This window comes from Sycon ciliatum, chromosome 12 (assembly GCF_964019385.1).
Source record: "Sycon ciliatum chromosome 12, ocSycCili1.1, whole genome shotgun sequence".
Lineage (NCBI taxonomy): Eukaryota > Metazoa > Porifera > Calcarea > Leucosolenida > Sycettidae > Sycon > Sycon ciliatum.
This window is the reverse complement of record NC_088654.1, coordinates 7,027,327-7,050,337: the sequence shown is the minus strand read 5'-3', so window position 1 is coordinate 7,050,337 and position 23,011 is coordinate 7,027,327. Positions and strand designations below refer to the sequence as shown.

At 47.3% G+C, this 23,011-nt stretch overlaps 1 protein-coding gene across 1 annotated transcript; it reads left to right on the top strand.

Annotated features, from left to right (window-relative positions):
* The first annotated feature begins 5,825 nt into the window (after nt 1-5,825).
* Nucleotides 5,826-9,242, top strand: LOC135827917 (uncharacterized). Its single transcript, XM_065340353.1, has one exon. It carries the CDS (start codon nt 5,826-5,828, stop codon nt 9,240-9,242), a length of 3,417 nt encoding a protein of 1,138 aa, XP_065196425.1.
* The last annotated feature ends 13,769 nt before the right edge of the window (nt 9,243-23,011 follow it).

The window sequence follows — 23,011 nt, the reverse complement described above, 5'->3', positions numbered from 1 at the left end:
AAATAATAATAGCGACAAGAACATAGTGAGCAAATTAAGTTACATTGTTAACACCTCGACGAGGAGTAACACCAAACAATTGTAGCGACAACACATTTTCTTTCTGTACGCAAAGTTCAGGATCTAACTTACGGATATACAAAGCTTCTAACACAGCCATATGCAACGCACATCTACCACGTGACAATATTGAGAACACATTATCACTGTACAACTCACGACAATTGGTACGGGCTGACAGATGTTGCTTGATGGACGAAGTGCGATTCTTAGCTCCGTTGGGTGTAGTCTCCTCCAATGTCCCGTCATCTCGCCTCTTCGCGGCATCACCACTATCCGTCTCTTTGCTTTTCCGCGGCCTTCCACGTTTTCTGACACTAGCCGTTGTGTGCGCGATGCCCAGTGTCCTTTCAGCTACGTCTCCTCCATTGCGGATTTCTATTGATCTTCTTACTCCAACTTGTCCGGTGTTCGATATTGAGGTTCGTTTTCGCGGTCTACCACGTTTTCGAATATTGACTGTTGTTGTCACTTCCGTTGTCGTTGTACGTGCGTCCTCACCCGTCCGTATTTTTACTTGGCTTCGCGTAACCCTTCCCGACGCAGACAGATCCTTTGTCAATTTCGGTGGTTTACGTGTCGGTCTTTCACCATCTTTCACGCTGTTCTCAGCTGGACCCTGCGCTATACACGCGGAGGAGGACGGGCATGCAGTGATATCTTCACAGGAAGAGGAAGATCCACCGATGGACTGGACAGCACATTTTGGAGGACGACCACGGCGAGGACGACACTCACGCGCTTCAAGCGGAACAAAACTTAACGGCACATGTTGACGAATGCGCGCGCCCAGGTGCTGAAGGGTTCTACCTACATACCGATCTTCACATTGTCGGCATTGAAAGAAATAGATAAGGTTACTTTTACTAAGGGTAGGTAGAACATCCTTCTTCACACTGAACGCACGCACTGTCCCAAATATGACGTACAGCTTGACGCACGGATAAGATGGACATACGATACCACGAACATCCTTCTCCACGCGCGCAGAACCGGCGCCAACCCAGGGTAAACGGAGCACCACTGGGCAAAGGTCAGGTCCAAATTGGATCGGCTTGTCTGTCGCCGGTTTTTCGTTGATAAGCTTGGCCAGAAATTCCTTTGGATAGCCGTTGTTCGTAAATATTGATGTCAGTCTGTCTAATTCGTCCTGCAATAGGTGAGGGGAACATATTCTATGCGCACGATAAACTAGCGCTTTCACAAGATGTTTCTTCGATTTCGTTGGAGTATAGCTCCCCCACGGAATGTAGAGGCCGGTGAAAGTTGGCTTCCTATAGATAGTGGTGTCCAAACTCTGATGTGTACTGTCACGATGAGGATGAGGATGTCTGTGGGACTTTTCTACTAACTCTGAATAGCCTCCATCCGGCGTTGAGATTCACGTCGGAAGCGGAACAAAACGGCAGATTATCCTTCTTGGATGTACAAATATCACGCAACATTAACACTAAGAGTTTGGACACCACTATCTATAGGAAGCCAACTTTCACCGGCCTCTACATTCCGTGGGGGAGCTATACTCCAACGAAATCGAAGAAACATCTTGTGAAAGCGCTAGTTTATCGTGCGCATAGAATATGTTCCCCTCACCTATTGCAGGACGAATTAGACAGACTGACATCAATATTTACGAACAACGGCTATCCAAAGGAATTTCTGGCCAAGCTTATCAACGAAAAACCGGCGACAGACAAGCCGATCCAATTTGGACCTGACCTTTGCCCAGTGGTGCTCCGTTTACCCTGGGTTGGCGCCGGTTCTGCGCGCGTGGAGAAGGATGTTCGTGGTATCGTATGTCCATCTTATCCGTGCGTCAAGCTGTACGTCATATTTGGGACAGTGCGTGCGTTCAGTGTGAAGAAGGATGTTCTACCTACCCTTAGTAAAAGTAACCTTATCTATTTCTTTCAATGCCGACAATGTGAAGATCGGTATGTAGGTAGAACCCTTCAGCACCTGGGCGCGCGCATTCGTCAACATGTGCCGTTAAGTTTTGTTCCGCTTGAAGCGCGTGAGTGTCGTCCTCGCCGTGGTCGTCCTCCAAAATGTGCTGTCCAGTCCATCGGTGGATCTTCCTCTTCCTGTGAAGATATCACTGCATGCCCGTCCTCCTCCGCGTGTATAGCGCAGGGTCCAGCTGAGAACAGCGTGAAAGATGGTGAAAGACCGACACGTAAACCACCGAAATTGACAAAGGATCTGTCTGCGTCGGGAAGGGTTACGCGAAGCCAAGTAAAAATACGGACGGGTGAGGACGCACGTACAACGACAACGGAAGTGACAACAACAGTCAATATTCGAAAACGTGGTAGACCGCGAAAACGAACCTCAATATCGAACACCGGACAAGTTGGAGTAAGAAGATCAATAGAAATCCGCAATGGAGGAGACGTAGCTGAAAGGACACTGGGCATCGCGCACACAACGGCTAGTGTCAGAAAACGTGGAAGGCCGCGGAAAAGCAAAGAGACGGATAGTGGTGATGCCGCGAAGAGGCGAGATGACGGGACATTGGAGGAGACTACACCCAACGGAGCTAAGAATCGCACTTCGTCCATCAAGCAACATCTGTCAGCCCGTACCAATTGTCGTGAGTTGTACAGTGATAATGTGTTCTCAATATTGTCACGTGGTAGATGTGCGTTGCATATGGCTGTGTTAGAAGCTTTGTATATCCGTAAGTTAGATCCTGAACTTTGCGTACAGAAAGAAAATGTGTTGTCGCTACAATTGTTTGGTGTTACTCCTCGTCGAGGTGTTAACAATGTAACTTAATTTGCTCACTATGTTCTTGTCGCTATTATTATTTCCTTCGAGTTTTGTGTCGTGCTGAACTTGATACTTTTTCCACCTTGTCACGAGTGTTGTTATCTCATATCTTTACGCTATATAAGTTTTAGTCTTTCCAACTTGAGCCATTCCCTGTATAATCCTTGATGAGAAGGGACCGAAAACGTTCGGATACTTTGACAAGTGCCTTATTTTGACTGGATGTGTGTTTGCGTGGATACTTACGACCCAACACGTACCTTCGTTATTAAAATAATAATAATAATAATAATTTTAGAATTGCGATCAACAGAACGAGCTGAACCGACATTTTCACAAAGGCTTTTATTGTATTCAAAAAACGAGTGTATACGAAGGCAGTGAAGAACATGGAAGAAAGAAAAAATGTGATGTGGAAGAAATGATGAACAAAAATTGTACTTCGAACTAGTTTTCGCACAACACTCCTCAGGAAGCTACGTTGTACTAACGAAAAACAATCCAGAAAGATACTAATAAAGAGAAATGGAGTGAGAAGAAACAACACCTATGAAAATGATAATCCTAGCACTAAGGTAATAACAGGAAAAACTGCGAAAGCACTTAACGAACTTGTAAGGACTACTAGTATACTGTGACACAAGATATGACACCATGGCCAACCAGAGCCAAACCGACAGAACAAGTTGCTACTAAAACAATTTCAAACGAATAATGCTGTCCTTCTGGACACACAGATTAGGCTTATGAATACGTTGACAAACGGCTTCTAACACACTCAACTGCAACTTATAACCATGACGAGCACGGCACAAAACAGAAAAAGAAGAATCAGAATAAACCTTACAACAATCAGGACGAGATGCAAGATGCTTATACACTGATGACTTCCTACTAGAAAACACACGCTCGCACCCACTCTTACTCACACAATCATTCTCGCTCTCACACTCACCGGAATCACTGGACTCACTGGCCGAATCCTCCTCAACGACTTCCTGCCTCGGAGCAATCAGGTCCCGTCTCCTCCCATCCCTCGTCTCACGTTCCTGTTGTGTATTCCGTTGGTTCGGTACTTCCGTACTGAAATAGGTCATGGTGTAATTAGCAGTTGTTCTTCTGGGTCTCGTTGATATTGAGGTAGGTATTGTTGTCGTCTCTGCCGGTGATGCAGCAAGCGATGCTGATACAAACGTGTCTGCATGCAACACACGTGGCGTCGCCAAAGCCACATCCACCTCCGCTGGTGGAGGGAGTGACTTGGTCATGGCCACGGGAGCCAATGGTGGACTTGTCGAGTGAGACGCTAGGTCCTGTGTTGGCGGAGGTAGTGGTTGTTTACGGGGTCTTCCCCGCGTGGGACGCTCCAGTTGTGCGCTACGTGGGATAATGTGTAAAGGAGTGTGTTGCTTGATGCGTTCGCTCAGGTGCTGAACAGTCCTACCAACATACCGGCTAGCACAATTCCGGCATTCAAAGTTGTAGATTACATGACTTAAATGATGGGTTGGTAGGACGTCCTTCAACACCGTGAACGAACGCATCGTTGTGTAGACGGGTATGAAGTGTACCGCATAGTAGGTTTGTTTAATGATCGCACGAACTTCACGACTCACATTGTCAGACTTCTTGCCCTTCCATGGTAAGCACAAAAAGACAGGACAACGAGCAGGCCCTATCAATTCATGTTTCGGCGTGGGGGCTGTAGACAATAGTTTTGCCAACATGTCGCCTGGGTATCCGTTTTTGGTATGGGAGGAGACTGGACCTGATTGCTCCGAGGCAGGAAGTCGTTGAGGAGGATTCGGCCAGTGAGTCCAGTGATTCCGGTGAGTGTGAGAGCGAGAATGATTGTGTGAGTAAGAGTGGGTGCGAGCGTGTGTTTTCTAGTAGGAAGTCATCAGTGTATAAGCATCTTGCATCTCGTCCTGATTGTTGTAAGGTTTATTCTGATTCTTCTTTTTCTGTTTTGTGCCGTGCTCGTCATGGTTATAAGTTGCAGTTGAGTGTGTTAGAAGCCGTTTGTCAACGTATTCATAAGCCTAATCTGTGTGTCCAGAAGGACAGCATTATTCGTTTGAAATTGTTTTAGTAGCAACTTGTTCTGTCGGTTTGGCTCTGGTTGGCCATGGTGTCATATCTTGTGTCACAGTATACTAGTAGTCCTTACAAGTTCGTTAAGTGCTTTCGCAGTTTTTCCTGTTATTACCTTAGTGCTAGGATTATCATTTTCATAGGTGTTGTTTCTTCTCACTCCATTTCTCTTTATTAGTATCTTTCTGGATTGTTTTTCATTAGTACAACGTAGCTTCCTGAGGAGTGTTGTGCGAAAACTAGTTCGAAGTACAATTTTTTGTTCATCATTTCTTCCACATCACATTTTTTCTTTCTTCCATGTTCTTCACTGCCTTCGTATACACTCGTTTTTTGAATACAATAAAAGCCTTTGTGAAAATGTCGGTTCAGCTCGTTCTGTTGATCGCAATTCTAAAACTATTGTCGCCTCGACGCCTATTTAAATAATAATAATAATAATAATAATAATAATTTGCCCTCAGGGAGAATGGATTGCATTTTGGGAGCTCTGGCCGAACACGAGCAACAGCTCAAAGTAGGCCCGCTCCTAAGCCTATTTTTCAGGTTTATTGAGTTTACTAAGGATATGATGTGTAATGGATCACTCGGGAGAGGATTGCGCTGTCCCTCCTGCTCGTGCGCGGAGGAGATTGCAATGGACATGGGAGGACAACCGGGATGTGATAAAGGCGTACTTGCTTGCTACCGAGTGTGGACGGCTGCAGCTTGGGTACGTGCGGCGTATGCATGATATGTGGACCGCTATGAGGCCTGATAGACCGGTGAGTGAGGGTCTGTTGGCGGATAGAAGGCGATATATCACTAAAAACAATAAAATTTCGAAGGTGGAAGAAGACGTCTTGCGGAAGCAGATGATGGAGGAGCGGAACCAAAGAGCGTCTGAAACTTCTACCACCATGGAAACCAACTCAGCTGATGAAACTAACTGTAATGTAACCGTGGAGACTGATGAGCATGCTGAGCTGTGTACTGGTGGTGCTGCTGGTACTGGTAGTACTAGTATGGGTGATCTATCCGAGGTTACACCAGCGACGCAGGCTACACTGCTACTTGCATCTACACCTACGGGTTTGAATGCTGGAGCAGCCCTGGCTTTGACACCTCCAGAGCAAGGTGACAGCCTGCAGCCTGCTACAGCTGTGCTGGTGGCTACTGATACAAGCAGTGACAACTTAGTGCAGGGGATGCCTTCACAAAGCAGCACTGACCTTACTCATCCTCAAGATGGAGAAACTGCCGCCATGGATGCACTCAACACTGACACCACTAACGCGCTCAGTGAGGCATACTTGAGATGGAGAAATGTACCCATGTCCGAAAGGCCTAGGTTACCTGTACCTCGCCATGTGCCTCAACGCAAACTCGATCAGGTGACATCACTTGTGAACAAAGCAATCCCTGGAGTGATCAACACCACTAGTAAAAACAAAGATCTTCAAATGGAGGATCTCAATTGCTTAGTATATGTTGCTGCTCGCTGTTCCTTGACCAGATGTGGCATTTCCTTGTCTGAGACGAACGGTGAAAACGCTAGTGGCAAGCCGGCGAGCTCGCGACCACCAGAACCGATTTGGTTAGTAAAATCGCGCAACAAAGCGAAGAAATTACGGGCAGATATATCTCGACTAACAATGATGTTGAAAAACCCTGCTGTCAAGCACCAACGGTTCTTTACTCAGTACGGAATATCCAACACTTCCCAGATTGGATACGCCCTGGAACAGAGGAAGCTGGAATTGCTTGCGCTAGCGGAGAGGACAAGACGTGATAAACACATCTGGGAGAGCAGGAGAGCTAACACACTATTCCGCACAAATGAGAAAGAATTCTACCGTAGACTGAGAAAGGAACCGGAGCAGCAGCATCCCGGGGAAATACCGAGTGAGGGTGCCGTATTCGAGTTCTGGTCTGGTATACTAGCCAAGCCTGTGCCGTTTGATGAGTCATCAGGGTGGTATCAAGAACAAAGAGTGGAATATGAGACTACCATTGCAGAGGATGAACCCGTATCTGTGACTCAACGGGCACTCCAGGACACGCTAGCTAAGGTCAGCAGGTGGAAAGCTAGTGGTGTAGACGCAATTCATGGTTACTGGTGGAAAAAATTATCTAATCTACACATTGCCCTGCGAATCGCCTTCCAGAAGACCCTTGTCGGTGATTGGCCAATTCCGGAATGGTTGGTGACTGGCCGCACATTCCTGCTGCCCAAGACGGAGCCACCCACATCTAACCCAGCCCAATATCGCCCTATCACCTGTCTACCCACACAATACAAGATCCTGACAGCCGTAGTTGCTAGTCTCATGTGGAAACACATTGACACCAATTCGATACTCCCAGATGAACAGAGAGGGTGTACCCCGGGAACACTAGGCTGTAAGGAGCAACTTCTTGTCAATAAGATGATAATGGAGCACGCTCGGCATAATAAGCGCAATATCTCTGTTGCGTATATCGACTTCAAGAAAGCCTATGACAGCGTTTCTCATGTATGGATTATTCGGATGCTGGAGATGTACAAATTTAGCCCAGCTCTTGTCAAGTTCTTGGAGGCAAGCATGCAGCTCTGGAATACACACATGAGTTTATCATATCAAAATGCACGGGTCTCTACAGAATCTGTCAGGATTCGCCGTGGTATCTTCCAAGGAGACACGCTATCACCCCTCTTGTTTTGCTTAGCTATTAACTGCATTTCAAGAGAGGTGCAGAAGACAGGCGGCGGATATCAAATGCAAATTGGACAGGTCTCAAAGGTCGTTTCTCAACTCCTGTACATGGATGACATTAAATTGTATGCCAAACATCGCAACCAGCTGAAGTCCATGATCAACGTCGCCCAGATCACAGCTTCGGCCATTGGCCTGGAGTTTGGTGTTTCGAAGTGCGCCACGCTTCATGTACACCGGGGAGTGCTTGAGTCAAGTGATGCGGAGCCTGTCGAAACACTGTTGGGTATGGCTTTACCCACCCTGCAAGAAGATAACATGTACAAATACCTCGGATTCATTGAATCGGCTGCGCTGCCGCATGGTGAGATAAAGAGCAAGCTTCGTGAGGATTATGGAAAGCGATTAGATGCGATCTTCAAGTCTGGATTAACGGCTGGATATTTAGCAAAGGCAGTAAACACATACGCGGTGCCGCTGCTCACCTACAGCTTTGGCATCATCAACTGGCGACCCGTAGAATTGGAGCAGCTGGATATCTTGCTCAGGAAGAAGCTCACCAAGAAGGGATGGCATCACCCTCGGGCTGACAGAGAGAGGGTGCATTTGGTGCGCGCCGAAGGCGGCCGTGGATTCCAAAGTGTGGCAGATCTACATGAACGATCCATCATCCAGATCAACAAATACATCGAGGGCCACCAAGACCACATTGCCATTGCTCTCCTAAAACAGTACCATCATGAAAAAGCAAAATACTCTGTCTCCAGTGATGCTGCGAAATATTTGGCAAAGATTGGTATGGAGGAGTCAGCCACAAAGGAGCAAATACGCCAGGGATACCAGCGGCATCGGGAGGAGACAATCAGAAAGAAGCCTCTGCATGGCCAATTTTGGCTTATGCTGCAGGATGCTGAGCTGGATCGAGGGCTCTCCTTTGCGTGGTTGCGGTCTTCCGCTTTGCGTCCAGCGACAGAGAGTATTGTCATGGCCATACAGGACCAGGCTATCCCAACACGGAACTTACAAGAGATATTTAATCGAGGAACAGGTGTGTCAACGAAAACGAGTTGCAGGATGTGTGGCAAGGACAAGGAAACGGTTTTCCACCTTATTGGAGCGTGTACAGCTTGTGCGGGGAGTCACTATATCAATCGCCACAACAGGTTAGCAAAATATCTTCACTGGACATTGTGCAGGAAGTATGGTGCATCGGACATTTCGAATAAGTACACAAGTCATCAACTCACCAACGTCGTGTACAGTGCTGAAAAGGATGTGTCAATCTACTGGGAAGTGCCGATTCCAACAGCAGCGCCCGTTGGAGCAAACAGACCCGACATAATTATCAAGGGAAAAGATGAAGCGTTCCTTGTGGACGTAAGTGTCCCTCTGGATAGGAACATCCGCCGAAAATCTGTGGAAAAGATACAGAAATATCAAGGCCTGAAGCGTGAGGTGGAGCAGGTGTGGCAGGTGCGGGCCAAGATCGTGCCAGTAATTGTGGGGGCATTAGGTGGATTAACCCCCTCGACTGCTGACTTTGTGAGGGAATTGGATGCCGGAGCCAGTGTATCGATCTTGCAAAAGGAGGCGCTCCTTGGCACAGTTGACATCATCAGGTCAATAACTCAGATGAAATAATAATTACACTCTAATAAGTTACATTGGTTTGCGAATGCCCATGGTTCGAACTATTAGTTGAAGCACCTATTTGCAGAAAATAATTATGATCGTAATATTGATCACTTGCCAATAACAAAGACAACAATAATACCATCAGCCCCCATTCACCGGTTTTGACGGTGCTTCACTGATGTTGAATGAGAAGAATTATATTGCTGCCTTCAGTGCTATTGTGTCGCTGAAGGGCTCGATTTCAGATTTGATGACGGTTACTTTTCAACGGATTTTGTTTTCTGATTTAGCTCTCTTGCTATTACTGTACCTGCTTGTGTTAAGTCTCATTCTCGCAGATTAGTTGTATAATAGATTGTACATGCATCATTGTAGATTTGCTGTTCACAGTATTTCTCTCTTTTTTCTTTCTTTTTTCTCAGTCTTCCTTATTATATTTTCTTCACATACAACAGCAGTAGTCCCCATGGTCTTAAATGACCCGGGATGCTGCATAATACAAACACAAAACCAATAAAGCCACCCCCATAACAGCTCGCATGTACCCCATGGGTGAGATCACCCATGGGGCTAACGCATCTGTCGGCAAAAGAGTTAGAGAAAACGAGAAACACATGACATGCACACGTTTTTCATTCTGTTATTGCAGGGAAAAACTACCTCGATTCCACCATGAGCCTAGGCATGAGGAATATAATATTAATTAAGTACAGAATGTTATTTACCAAAAGGATATTCAAGTAAGCGCAGTTATGTTTTAGCATGATAAGTTAGTACATTGATTCACAATGCCGAGCCAAGCTTCCCTGTCTTGGGAAATAGCTTCCGCTTCGGCAATGGAAACGTTTATTGTCTTTAAGTCATTCTTGATGTTGTCGATCCATCTGGTGACGGGGCGTCCCCTGGGCTTCTTGATGTCTTTGGTGTCGATTGAAAGTCTTAGAGCTTTGTAGGATGTCGAGTCACTGCCTTCTCTGATTACATGGCCGAACCATAACAAGCGCCGTTCCCTGCATGTTCTGGTGATAGGCAATTGGTTGGACAGCTTGTATAAGTTTTTATTTGATATTTTTTGGGGATACACTACGCCGAGAATGGATCGTAGTTTGCGGCGATGCCACGTGTCGAGCCTGTTGCCGAGTGCTGCTGTCAAGGTCCACAGGCCACAGTTGTATAGTAGAACCGGAATGATAAGAGTGGTAAACATAAGCATTCTAGATAATAAAGTGTGTCTCTTCCAGGCTATAGTGCCAAACGCTCGGTTAGCGGCATTGATACGGTTCTCGATGTCACTTCCAGATCCCAAGAGACTTCCAAGTAGTTTCGTCTTTCTCCATGCGTCATCATCCTTGGAAGGAGTTACAAATTGAGTTTTTGTTAGATTTAATCTCAGGTCATCCTGGGCGAAAATTGGCTCACATTTCGCTGCAGCGGCCACCACAGCATCACGATCAGTGTCATGTATTGTGGTGCCATCTGCATACTGTGAGAAATGAGTAGGCAGGCATGAAGGGGAGGTGCAGGCTGCTCTCACCTGCCTCATCGCACTTTCTGCGTAGACGATGAACATGGCCGGAGACATCGGGTCCCCCTGAACCACGCCGATATTGGTTGAGAAGGGAGCACTGAGCTGCCCAGCAATCTTCACCCTAGCTGTCGTATCGGAGACTAGCAATTTCATCATTGAGGTGGGTGCACCCGAATCGGCCATTCGATCGAGCGCCTTGCCACGGTTCACTGTGTCGAATGCACCGCTCAAATCGAGTAATGCTGCCGAATAGTTCCAATTTCCGAGCAAAGCTCTCTCACACAGAGACCGCACACAGAACACCCCATCAGCTGTTGAGCGACCTGGTCTGAAACCGGCTTGTGACTCATCCACAAACTGCTGAATATTGGTGCTAATTCTCTTTGTGATTATGGTTGTAAGGACTTTCCGAACCACTGACAATAGCATTACTGGTCTGTAACTCTTCGGGGCTCCCTTCGGTTTGCCATTTTTGTATATTGGTACAATAATTCCAGTATTCAGGTCTGCTGGGCAGTGCTGTAATTGGCGAATGACATTGAAAAATGAGGACAGCCAACCAGCTAGAATGTCAGAACCTGCACGCAGCACCTCACTGCTAATGTAGCGTGGCCCAAGTGGTTGGGCACACAACAACCAACAAGTCTCACCAGAGCAAGGAGAAGTTTGAAGAAATGAAGCATGATCTTTCTTCAGAGACAGAGCTTTTTATATGTGCCAAGACTAAGAGGGTTCAGGTTTCACATAACAACGAGCAACGGTTTAGACCAATCAGGAGATAGAGAGATGGCACAGATTCGGCCAATCAGAAGACATGTATTGGAAGAAAGTAAAGAAAAAAGGAAAGCTTCTGAAAAAGGTAGGTTCGAACTTCACATGCAAAGGATACTAGTCCTATTACTGTGCAGGTTTTAACACACCAAGCTACAGTGACACAGGCACTAGACTACAATGCAACAGGTACAAGGTTGAAGAAGCTGCATGCTCTACATGGCCCCCTCCCAGATTGAATCACGTCCTCGTGATAAGGTGAATATTGTAAAAATAAAAAAATAATGAAACGAAAGAACCCAAGGAAGAAGCTATATAAACTGTGTGTTAAATGCCAACCCAACACTATATCTAAAAAAACTCAAATCTCAATCTCTCAAATCTTCACAAGAAAATTGTACATATCAATTGTTCTTGGCTCTCATTGACGGTATCGCACCGGCCTCTGGAGATTTGCCCGATTGCGTAAGTTATACCCACCTGCCTGTGGCATGATCGGAACGGCCGGCACAACGGGAGCTGCCGGAACAGCCGGGACTGGAACAGCCGGAACTGGAACAGCTGGAACTGCCGGAACTGGAATAACCGGAACTGCCGGAACCGGAACAGGCGGAACTGGAATAGCCGGAACTGCGTCTTGCACGTAATCAATTAGCGCCGGTTGAGGTAGGTGTGCTGGCACTGGAGCGGGCTGCTCCTCTGGTACTCGAGTCGTTGACTTGAGCCGGTTGATGTGCACCACCTGGAGTTTCCCTGTATCACAGTGCTCAATCCTGTACACCACGTCATCGATCACCTCGACAACTCGATACGGCCCGGTCCATGGCTTGAGGAACTTCTTTGTGTTGCCTGCTTTCACAGCTGGGTTGTGTAAGCGCACCTTGTCATTGATCGCAAACCGTGGCTTGGTCGTCTTTGCATCATAGTAGTCCTTCTGACGTTTCTGTGCTTTAGCGCCAGCTGATCGAGCGTGAGAAAATGCCTGCTGCAAGGAGATCTCGAGACCAATCATATAGTCAGGTACAGATTTAACATGTTCTCTAGAGTCGTTAAACATAATATCCACTGGCAACTTAAGCTCTCTGCCGAACATCAATCTAGCTGGGGTTTCCTTGGTTGAACTATGTACGCTACTACGATACGCCAGTAAACAGCGTTGAATATGCAGGTCCCAGTCATTGTGGTTGGCATTGACTCTGGCACTCAGCATGTTCTCAAGTGTACGATTCATCCGTTCAACTAAACCATCACTAGAAGGATGATATGGAGTCGTGCGTGTCTTCTTCATATCTAACAGTTCACAGATGGATTTGAACAAATTTGACTCAAATTGCGCACCTTGATCAGTGTGGATAGACAGTGGCACACCGTAGCGACAAATGAAACCATCAATCAGTGCCGAAGCTATTGTCCTAGCAGTCATATCCGGGATGGCAAACGCTTCTACCCACTTCGTGAAATAATCAGTAATCACAACAATGTAGAGGTTACCTCGATTTGTTCTGGGCAGTGGTCCCATGATGTCCATAGCGACACGTTGCAGTGGAAAGGATGGTTGGTCCACCTTCATCGGAGCGCGAGCGGTTGGTGCTGGGGTACGCCTAGCTGAACAAAGCGCACACGCCTTGCAATGCAGCTCAATGTCAGACGACATAAAAGGCCAATAGAATCTAGCTTTCACCTTCTCTAGAGTACGTTCAGTAGCGAGGTGTCCACCACTACACTCATTGTGCATCCCAGTCATAATTCTCTGTCGCAAACTGACAGGTACAACAAGTTGCAGAAATGAGTTGCTACCATCTACTGAAGTGTACGTACGATACAATAAGCCATCTTGCAGAACCAGGCGTTTCCACTGACTCCACAGACGTATCAAGGTTAATGATGCTCCTTTCATAGCACTATCACTGCGTTTAGGCCTGTCTAACAATGCTTGTTGCCAACCAATCATGCAGTCAATGTCACTGTCTTCCGCTTGAGCTCTGCGAATATCTTCTGCACTAAAAAAATCTGCCCAATTGCTTCCAAGTAAATTGCTATCATCATTCGCATGTTCTGCAGGTTGTGATTCAACGTCAACATTACCCACGTATGCTTGATGTCCAGAATCCTGCGTCAATGAATCACCAGCTGCTGTATCCGGAGAGACTGATGGCACGGCTGTAGGGACAGGAATGGAAGACTGGGAAGGACAGACAACAGTAATATTTGGATCCATTACTGAAGGCTCGGCAGTGGCCGATGCAGGATGCTCCGAATTGTCCGCAGGTTGGCTATGGAACCGCGACAATGCATCTGCGTTGGCATGCTGAGTACCTCTACGGTGGACAGTTGTGAAATCGAACGCTTCTAGTTTCTCCAACCATCTCGCCAGGATACCTTCCGAATCCTTGAAAGACTTCAACCAGAGAAGGGCTTTGTGATCGGTTCGCAAGGTAAAGTTTGCACCCAGCAAATAATGTTTGAAGTATTGCACAAAGAAGACCACTGCATACATCTCACGCCGAGTTGTGCCGTAGCGACGTTGGCTCTTACTAAGTGAACTACTAGCATACGCAATTACCTGCTCTCTGCCCTGATCGTCAACCTGCGATAGAGTTGCACCAATACCAGTGTCAGAAGCATCCGTGTCCAGGATAAACTTGCGGGATGGATCCGGGTACGTCAGGACAGGAGATGACGTGAGCTTCTGCTTCAGGATATCGAACGCTTGCTGACACTCATCCGTCCACGAAAAGCTTGCCTGTTTCTGCATTAGCTTGTGTAGCGGTGCTGCAATTGTCGCGAAGTCCTTGATGAACCGCCTGTAGTAGGAAGCAAAACCTACAAATCGACGAACCTCGGTTGCAGAGCTAAGTGGTTTGAGACTGGTGACCGAACTGCAATTCTTGGGATCAGGGCTCACACCACCTCCCTTGAACACATGCCCAAGATACGTAACCGACTTGCTCAGAATCTGGCACTTACGAGGCTTGACCTTCAAACCTGCTGCCCGGAATTTTTCAAATACTAGGCGCAGTCTAACCAGATGCTCTTGAAATGTTTTCGAGAAAGTTATGGTGTCATCTATGTACGCTGAACATACGCTTGGCACAAGATCACCCAGAACCATGGTCATCAGGCGCTGGAAAGTTGCTGGGGCATTGCACAACCCAAATGGCATGACTTTCCATTCAAACAATCCAAATGGAGTGACAAATGCTGATTTCGCCCTTGCTGCATTAGTTAGCTCTACCTGCCAGTAACCGGATGCAAGATCTAGGGTTGTGAAATACTGTGCGTCACCCATGTTGTCTATCGCATCATCAATCCGCGGAATGGGGAATGCGTCTCTGACAGTTACAGCATTGAGTTTGCGATAATCTACACATAGTCTAATAGCTCCATCAGGCTTCCGAACAACAACAATAGGGGCTGCCCAAGGACTGTTGGAAGGATCGACTAAACCCTCAGTTAAAAGCTGCTCAACATGTTCACGAACCTCATTGGCATGGTGAAGCGGCAATCGTCTAGGGGCTTGGCGAATAGGCTGGCTGCTAGTGGTCTCGATGTCGTGTTTGGCAACACCGGTAGAGCCAAGATCCATTGCTCCCGTTGAAATTATGTCGCTGAACTCCGAGAGAAGAGACCTGACGGCTGCTGCCTCTTCTGTATCGAGATGACTAAGGTCAAACAACTCAACAGGGTCAGAACACATTTCAGCAGCATTACAGCTTTCAGCCGTACAATCACGCTCATCCGCGGCTTCTGCGGCTTTCTCAACAAAGCAAGATTCGAACATGCCAACAACTGTACCCTTGTTTATAGTGACAGGCCGTGGTAGCAGGTTCTGCAACCTGACAGGAACAGTACTGTTCTCACTCACGGTCGTGACCACTCTAGCTGCACTGACACAAAATTTATCTACGAACGACTCTGTTGGCTCTACCATTCCGCAAGATGGAGACATAAACTCAGCGTCACGTAATCTACCTTGCGTTATCAACTGAGAATAGCCCTGTAGAACAACAGATTCAGCCAATTGCACTGGAATGGGGTCTCTTTCCACTCTCTGACATGAAAGGTGCTTGGGCCCAACTCCCTGTGTTAATGGAAGGGTCTGATTGCTCAAGCGCAGACAGCCTTGTCCCAGATCCATAATACAACCGTGCCTACGGAGGAAGTCTATGCCTAATAGTACGTCAGGCTCAATGTTCGCAACTACCATAGTGTGCTGAAGTTGGGGGCTGCCAAACTCTAGCTGCACATCCACCGCTCCTTCCACAGTCACGCCACTGCCATCAACACTTCGGACTGATGTAGAAATTTTGTTTAATTTTATATGCTTATGTTGTTGATAGAATGCTGAGCTGACAAACGAAATCGAACTTCCAGAATCAACTAACATGTGGACATCAGTTATGCATATTGAACTTACTTTGCCGATAACATACTGGCAACTGTCAACAGCAACGGAATGGCATACTACATCGGAAGGCGCGGCGGGCAGCACTTCCGGGCCATGGTGGTTTGGAGCTGACTCTGGACCCTCTATGCCAACTCCCGGCCGTTTCCCGAAGGGCGCTGACGTTGTCCCCGGGGTGGAGGTGCAGTCGGGCAGTACGCAATCAGATGTTCGGCACTCCCACAATGGTAACAGCGGCGCTGTTGTTGGGGTTGCTGCTGGGGTTGCTGCTGCGGTCGCTGCAAAGATGACAGAGCGGTTTCCAATCGTTCCATCCTTACTAATAAGGCATCCAAACGATCTTCCCTGGCAGCACAGACAGCAGCGGCCACTGGCTGAGACGCACTAGTAGTAGCGTCCGCTTGGAGTATGGCAAGGGCTCGAAGTCCTTGCTGCAGTGCCTGGTCAAGAGTTCGGGGGTCTTGGCGACGTACCTCCATGCGCAACTCTCTGCTGTCCAGACCTTCAATGAATTGGTCACATGCCAGCTGGTCCTGCACGAGGTTTGGCAAGGTAGGGTACGCTCTGCGAGACAATCGGCGAATCACCTCGCAGTAATCAGACAACGCCTCCTCACCTCGCTGTCGTCTGGCCTTCAATTCCGCTCTGTGGAGGTCGGTCCTGACGGGTGGAGCAAACCGACCCTCCAGAGCTACCAGTAATTGCTGAACATCCTGGCGTGTCGCGACAGGAAGCGACTGGTAGTAGCACTGCGCATTATCTATCAAGTACAACGGGATGTACTGTGCCTGGTCCTGCGGCGTCCACTGATTAACCAGGCAAACTTGAGTGAAGTGGTCACGCCAAGTAGTCCAGTCCGAGGCTGCTCCACCATCAAAACGTTCCGGAGTTGCCCATGGCCGGATGGGTCGAACGGGAGCTGGCTGGGCGGGCTGAACTGGCTGGGCGGGCTGAACTGGCTGGGCGGGCTGAACTGGCTGGGCTGGCTGCACTGGCTGGGCGGGCTGAACTGGCTGTGCTGGCTGGGCTGGCTGAACTGGCTGGGCTGGCTGAGCTGGCTGAACTGGCTGGGCTGGCTGGGCTGGCTGAGCAGGCTGGGCAGGACGGGGCGGCTGGGCCGGCGGTACTTGCTGGTTAGGCTGTGCTTGGGCCATTCCGAACCAGGAATCACTTCACATTGTCACAACAACAAAAACATAGCATGAAAAAAAACCCGAAACATCCACCGCTGCCACCAGTTGTAGCGTGGCCCGAGTGGTTGGGCACACAACAACCAACAAGTCTCACCAGAGCAAGGAGAAGTTTGAAGAAATGAAGCATGATCTTTCTTCAGAGACAGAGCTTTTTATATGTGCCAAGACTAAGAGAGTTCAGGTTTCACATAACAACGAGCAACGGTTTAGACCAATCAGGAGATAGAGAGATGGCACAGATTCGGCCAATCAGAAGACATGTATTGGAAGAAAGTAAAGAAAAAAGGAAAGCTTCTGAAAAAGGTAGGTTCGAACTTCACATGCAAAGGATACTAGTCCTATTACTGTGCAGGTTTTAACACACCAAGCTACAGTGACACAGGCACTAGACTACAATGCAACAGGTACAAGGTTGAAGAATCTGCATGCTCTACACTAATTCCATCCTTACCGACTGCTCCGCCTACTTTTTGCTTCTGTATCGCTGCACGAACGTCTTCTGTTGAGAAAGGCTCATCATCCCTGACACCAGTTGCCGGCTGATGAACCGGTTTGCACGGCATGCTGGAATCGTAGAAAATTGATGAATAATATTCACCAAATTTCTGGAGGTTCCAACCAATGTCTGGGATGATCCTTCCATCAGCATCAGCCAGTTGGATGGGTGGTGTATTGTCACCCGCTCTCAGTTTGCGTAGGTTGTTAATTGCCTGAAAGTAAGACCTTGGGTCAGGCCTAAGTGCATCGGCGTCCTTTGCCCGCTTTTGCCAGAGGAAGTCGCCTTCCTTCCGCAGGATGGAGCGCATTTCATGGAGAAGTTTCGATCTTTGAGTTTGCAAAGACGACCGCTTATCGATGTCTGTTGTAGCTTGAATTTGTATGTGCAATTCCTTCTGCTGCTTGGAAAGCTTGGCCACAATAGGGTTGGTACTTCTAACTGCCTTCTGTCCAGATGGTCTTATTCCAAAAGACTGTTTGGCTGCTGAGTGGACTGTTGACACAAACTCTCCCCATGTTGCATCTGCTTTCGAGCATGTCATGTCAGCGGCTTTGAATTCTGGTACGGAGTCCAGCAGCAGTTCCCGAAACCTGCCTTGTCTGCCAAGAATGTTTTCCCTCTCCCAGTTAGTCAACTTCCCTACTCACCACACTCCAGCCGGAGCAGGAGCAGCCTTGGACTTCGTATTATTACTCATACACCATCTGCGTTATCCATTTCAGACATTATTGCTCCTGTGGGTCAGTCTGACCACGACATCGTGTTGGATCGTAAGGAAGCGCCTAGCCTGCAACACTATCAAGAAGCAACGTTCTCTCCTGCATCAGGTACAGCCTATGAGCGCTCACCGTCCACGCCAGATGACTTGATCGGCAGGTCACCGCCCCGCTATCATTTCCGTACGATCACAAATGACCAGTGGAACTGTATAAACCAGCAGCTTACTTCCGTGGATTGGAGGGAGCTTCTTGGTAACACAAGTATCGACGTCGCATGCGAGAGATTCTTATCTTAACTCTCTGCTGCTCTCGCTAAGTATCAGTTCCCAGCTTCCCCTGTTAATCACCCCTCTTCACTGGGTCGTTCCGTCGACAAGCAAGCACGTCCACCCTGGCTGACGACCCTATCCGTCGCTTACTCATTTTGTCCGCTCCCTGGCTGGTGTGTCTTCGCATCATCCTGCACCTTCAGCAATGACCACCTCCACTGACACCCTCACACATAATCCTGCTGAGTTGACAGCTGCTCCCAACGAGCACTTTGTACGGGTTGGCACACAGGATGATCCTGACTGGCCCGTCCCAGATCTGTCTCATCTCCCTTCTCTGGCCTCGAACCTCTCAAACATTGTTATATCCTCTGAGGCTGTGATTCCCTATATTGAGAAACTCCCCACAGGGAAGTCCCTAGGCTATGACGGTATAAGCAACCAGATTCTGAAGGCCTTGAAACTTTCTATCTCCTATCCTCTCTCTCTTACCTTCAATAATTCCCTGTCCAGCGGCGTTTTTCCTACTGCCTGGAAATATGCTGTGGTTGTGCCCATATACAAGAACGAGGGAAGCAGACATGATCCTGGTAACTATCGCCCTATCTCTTTGCTGAACACCTGCTCCAAGATACTTGAGAGAATCGTCTATGATCGGCTGTGCCATCATCTGGCACCTCTGCTCCATGATATGCAATCTGGGTTCCGCCATGGTGACTCTACCTCTCTACATATAACCAACCTTGTACAGAGACTATGCACCCTCCGAGACCGACGCCATTAGCTTGGCCTGTGTTTCTTCGACCTGGCGAAAAGTTTGACTCAGTTTTGCATAGGGGGTTACTAGCCAAGCTGCATGCTTCACCGGCCGCCTGCAGTCGTGGCTCACCTCCTATCTCAACCACAGGACTCAATCAGTCAAGTTTGGTCCAGTCTTCTCAGAGTCCTATCCCTATTTGCTCCGGTGTACCGCAAGGGTCCACCCTAGGACCGTTACTTTTCATGGCCTTCGTCAACGACCTCCCTGTCCTCAACGCTGGCGTGTCTCTGTTTGCAGACGACACTTGCATGCTGCGCAGTAGTCCCTCTGTGTCACGTCTTATATTGGACCTCCAAGCGGGTATCATGGATATCACCTCGTAGATGGCATTGTGGAAGCTAAAGCCTAACATCGGGAAGACCAAGGTAATGATCATTCCCCCTCTGTCTACTACTCTCTAATACCCTCTCCCTCCCCTAGTATTCCATTTCTCCACCACTCCCATAGAATATGTATGTCATCACAGGCATCTTGGTGTCATTTTTGACACCTATCTCTCCTGGACTCACCATGTTGCCCACATATGTAAGAAGACGAGTCAAGCCATATGTATGATATACTCACACCGCGCCCGTCTTCCTGACAGCTATCGTGCTCTTTTTTATAATGCATATATCTTGCCGCATTTTTACTACTGCTGTACTGCCTGGACAAATCTATCTATTATAATACTGTGTTATCCTCGACCAGACCTCTCCTAGAAAGACGACGAATCATGATGTGGTGTCTTATCCATCGTATTCGACTTTCCAAAATACCCCCGCATCTCAAACAATTTGACTGGTTCCGAAGGGATAGCTCCACTAGGAACCAACTCTCTCTTCCTCTAGCCCGCTCCTCTGCATTGCTTCCCTCCCCCATTTTCAATGGCTATTTGCATTGGCTTTTGCTGCACCAGGAGACAAAGGGCCTTTCTACTTTAACAGCATTCAGGAACGCCTTGCTTTACCAGTAGACCACAATTTTAGTCCATCTTTGCTTCTTTTCCTTTTCTTTGTGACTTCTTACTCTTTCCCTTGTTAGCCGTGGCTGGCTATAAAAACCCTGCAATCGCCACGCAAAGTGATCATTGGCTACCCCAGCCATGCATTCCTTGGAATAAAAATAAATAATTATTAATATTATTATTCAAATAATCTACGTGGAGATAAAAGTTTAATAATAGCAATGAAAAGTATGAATGCCGCAGACATCACCACGCAACATGACAATTTGTTCAAGGTTTGGTTTTGTGTGTTTCCAAAATCGATTTTCACGTTCCGATCATCAGTGGAAATACGGAACTAAAGAGATCAAGGGAAAAACAAAGGTTAAAAATCCAAAGAAATTATTATTGATCTGGCTATCATACAATCATGACTGTCGTCATTGCTACATAAAGTGCTAACAAGTGTTACGTGTGTCTACACAAAGGGATCCACGATCCAGTAACCTGGTGACACAAGGAGGGTTGCACCTACCTCTCGCTCATGAGTGTAGCAGATTGTTGCGAAAAAGCTGGGAATTCCCAATACTATCCCGTTTTATATTCACTATGAAAGTCCAAATGCCGCTGAAATCTCACAAAATGCTCGTCTTTTTTCCTTTCTAATGCTCTGGTGCTCGGATAGTCCTATAATGCGGAATATAATGCGGAATATAATGCGGGCATTATCAGCTGGACTCTAACTATAACCCACACACTTCACGTGCAAACTAACCATTCTGATTTTAAAACGGTGTTTAAAAAATATAATGTTCTTGACGGTGTGGTCAGTAATGAGTGTGGGTTCTGAGTCTGTTGTCGCCACTCGCCTGTTTGCACATGTTTCAAGACGGCCTCTTGAATGATTCTCCTTTCGACCTTACCTTGTTTGTTTATTTATTTATTTTCGTCTGAGTCACGTTGGTGCGAACGTGCACGTGCAGATGCTCAGTCTATAGCCACGTGGTCTATTATGTTCTTGCTTTTTTTTATGGATTCTCCCCAGGCCTTAAGCCGTGTTCACAACTGGCGCTTAGACGCGGTACGCTTGCGGTTCATGCGTACTCGAATGCGCGCTCAGGCTTTCTAAAAAGACAGAAATTCGACACGTATGTATTTAGGGCGTGAGGCGCCTTTGAGTACTAATTTTTGGACCCCGCCAGTCAAAGTGACTGGCGTGTACGCTGGTACGCGCTGAAAATTCCGACATATTGGAATTTCCATTTCGGCGCGTTTCCGTAAGCATGGCGCCCCAAATGCCAGCAAAAAATACGCACAACCGCATGGTTTCACGCGTACACGCGCCAGTTGTGAACACAGCTTTTTAGCCTAACTTGAGGGAGTCATTATTATGAGAAGTGTCATTGCTCTTTTTCCACCGACACTGATAATTCTCTCCGTCTGTCTCATCGCGTTCTAATGTTCTCCTCCGTCTCCTTCTCTCTATTTTGTTTCAACTTCGAATGTGTAATTGTTTGAGCCAGGGAGTCGTAACAATTGATGTTATTTCACGACTCCCTGGTTGGAGCTGCTCTCATGATACATTGTTTGTATTTTTGAAAACCCTTTGTAACAGCGATCATGCGCTTGTACAGCTGCGCTGTCCTGTATGTGCTATGACCAGGGAGTAGTACACAACCCCTTGCACTATACTCCCTGGCTATGAGTATATATGTCACGTGTACATGTACCGGAATGTGGTGGCGCAATCGCGCCGTGCCTTTGCTGGCCTTTGCTCCTTCCTTTTGTTTTAGGCTGCGTTTACACGGAGACGGAACGAAACGGAACGAAAAGGCGCTGGCCTCGAACCGTTTTTAAACCGTTTACATGAGAACGGCAAATCATTTAGAACCCTTTAAACGAAAACGGAAAACGGGCAATCAGGCTGGAGTTAGCAAGTGCTGGCTTGGCGCAAGGGCAGAATCTAACACGTTAGTTGGAGTTGGCATGTGCTGGTGGGCGCAAGGGTTGGATATTTCCCGCAAAATATAGTCCCACACGGATTGGTTTCCATGACCGCGCTTCGTTTCCAGACGTTTTCACCGTTTAACTTACACGAGAACGAAAAGGTTTTGAAAAGGTTTTCAAAACACTTTGAAGTGTGTTTCCATTTCGTTCCGGTTAGGTATTGTTTTTGGGCGTTGTCCTGAGTTGTCGTATAAACGATAGTAGAAAACGAACGATTTCGTTCCATTTTGTTTGGACTTCGTTGTCGTGTAAACGCAAATCGTTGTCAATCGTTGTCGTGTAAACGCAGCCTTAGTTACGGTTATAATTTTTTCGTATTTTGTTAGGAATTTCCCAACAGGTAATGTTGCCTTTTTACTGCGAACCCTAAATGTGACTTTGTGAGAGCGATGGTTGAAGTCTTTTGCGAGGAGAAATCCAGAGCGTCTAATGGTGTCTTGTCCCATTTGCGTTCGAAGAGTGTGCCTGTGGACGTGGATCGGATTTTGAATTCCTGCCCGGAACACGTATTTTATGAAAGGTCAATCTATGGAATCATGAAAGACAAAATACAGGGAAGGTGCGTGGAATTTGAAAGAAGTATTGGTACACAGTCAAATATAGCCATAATGAAACGCTTTCGATAAAATAATCATCAAT